Genomic DNA, 1,031 nt, shown 5'->3' on the forward strand with positions numbered 1-1,031 from the left:
AGTAGAGATGGGGTTTCACCATGTTGGCCAGGCTGGTCTCAAACTCCTGACCTCAGGTGATCCACTCACCTCGGCCTCCCAAAGTGCTGGGATTACAGGTGTGAGCCACCGCACCCGGCCCAAAAGATTTTAATATCCCATTTGTCCAACACCCTCAGGCATCACTCTTCTCTCCATTTTGGTTCCCACGTTGACTGCCCCATGCCCCAATCCTGGGGCAGGCAAAAGGGGTGCAGCTCACTAGAGGCTTTCAGCTCCTCTGGTTTGCATTTCACTGGGGAGAAAATGGGTCCTGAAGATAATCTCTTACTTTCCCGTTTAAGGAGAAGAGTAGGGTGGGTAATAACAATAGCTAAAAGGCTAGAGTTTAGAGAGGTGTAGAGCATATACGTGGTATAACAGTATAGTTTAGAGAGGATGTGGTATACTGTGCTGAGGCACGCAGGAGCTCTTACTGTCTGCATTTCACAGATAAGGAGATGAGGCAAACAGAAGTTAAGTGACTTGCCCAATCATATGACTGATTAAGTGGTGAGCTGGATTTGAATCCAAGGGCTGTGACTCCAAGGCTTCACCAATGGGACCGAATGCTGGTGTAATTTCTTCATTCCTCATTCAACCAAGATACAATTATTGAGCACCAACTATGGGCTAGGCTATGATCTAGTGCTGGGGAGCCACAGGTGAGTTTCAAAGGTCTCCAGTCTCCAAGAACTGGCAACCTGGAGGACAGAGCCAACAGGAAAGGCTGCAGCCCCGTGATGTGAGTGCTGCTGGGGAAGCCTCCTGGGTACCCTGGGAGGCATGGCAAGTGGGCATCCTCAGAGAACAAGGAAACACTCACTCCTCAAGCTCGAGATGTCCCCTCTTCTTCCAATTGCTTATTCAGCCCAATTCCCACTACCGGCCGAGCTTCTGGAGGTAACTTACCTCCCCTGGCGCCTCCGGCTGCCCTGGAGTGTGATTTGCACGGGGATGCTGAAGGGCGGCATGAGGCCAGGGACCTGAGGAAATGACCTCCTTTCACCTGA

The 1,031-nt window shown here is 51.2% G+C and overlaps 1 protein-coding gene across 1 annotated transcript in view; it reads right to left on the bottom strand.

The window, feature by feature from the left end:
• KCNMB3 (potassium channel subfamily M regulatory beta subunit 3) overlaps positions 1-992 on the bottom strand; it is a 28,963-nt gene extending 27,971 nt beyond the window's left edge. Inside the window, 1 exon segment of the mRNA XM_011980372.1 lies at positions 931-992. Within this exon segment, the coding sequence (XP_011835762.1) occupies positions 931-992 (62 nt within the window).
• Positions 993-1,031: the final 39 nt, after the last annotated feature.

The sequence above is a fragment of the Mandrillus leucophaeus genome, unplaced genomic scaffold, assembly GCF_000951045.1.
Source record: "Mandrillus leucophaeus isolate KB7577 unplaced genomic scaffold, Mleu.le_1.0 Scaffold211, whole genome shotgun sequence".
Taxonomy (NCBI): domain Eukaryota; kingdom Metazoa; phylum Chordata; class Mammalia; order Primates; family Cercopithecidae; genus Mandrillus; species Mandrillus leucophaeus.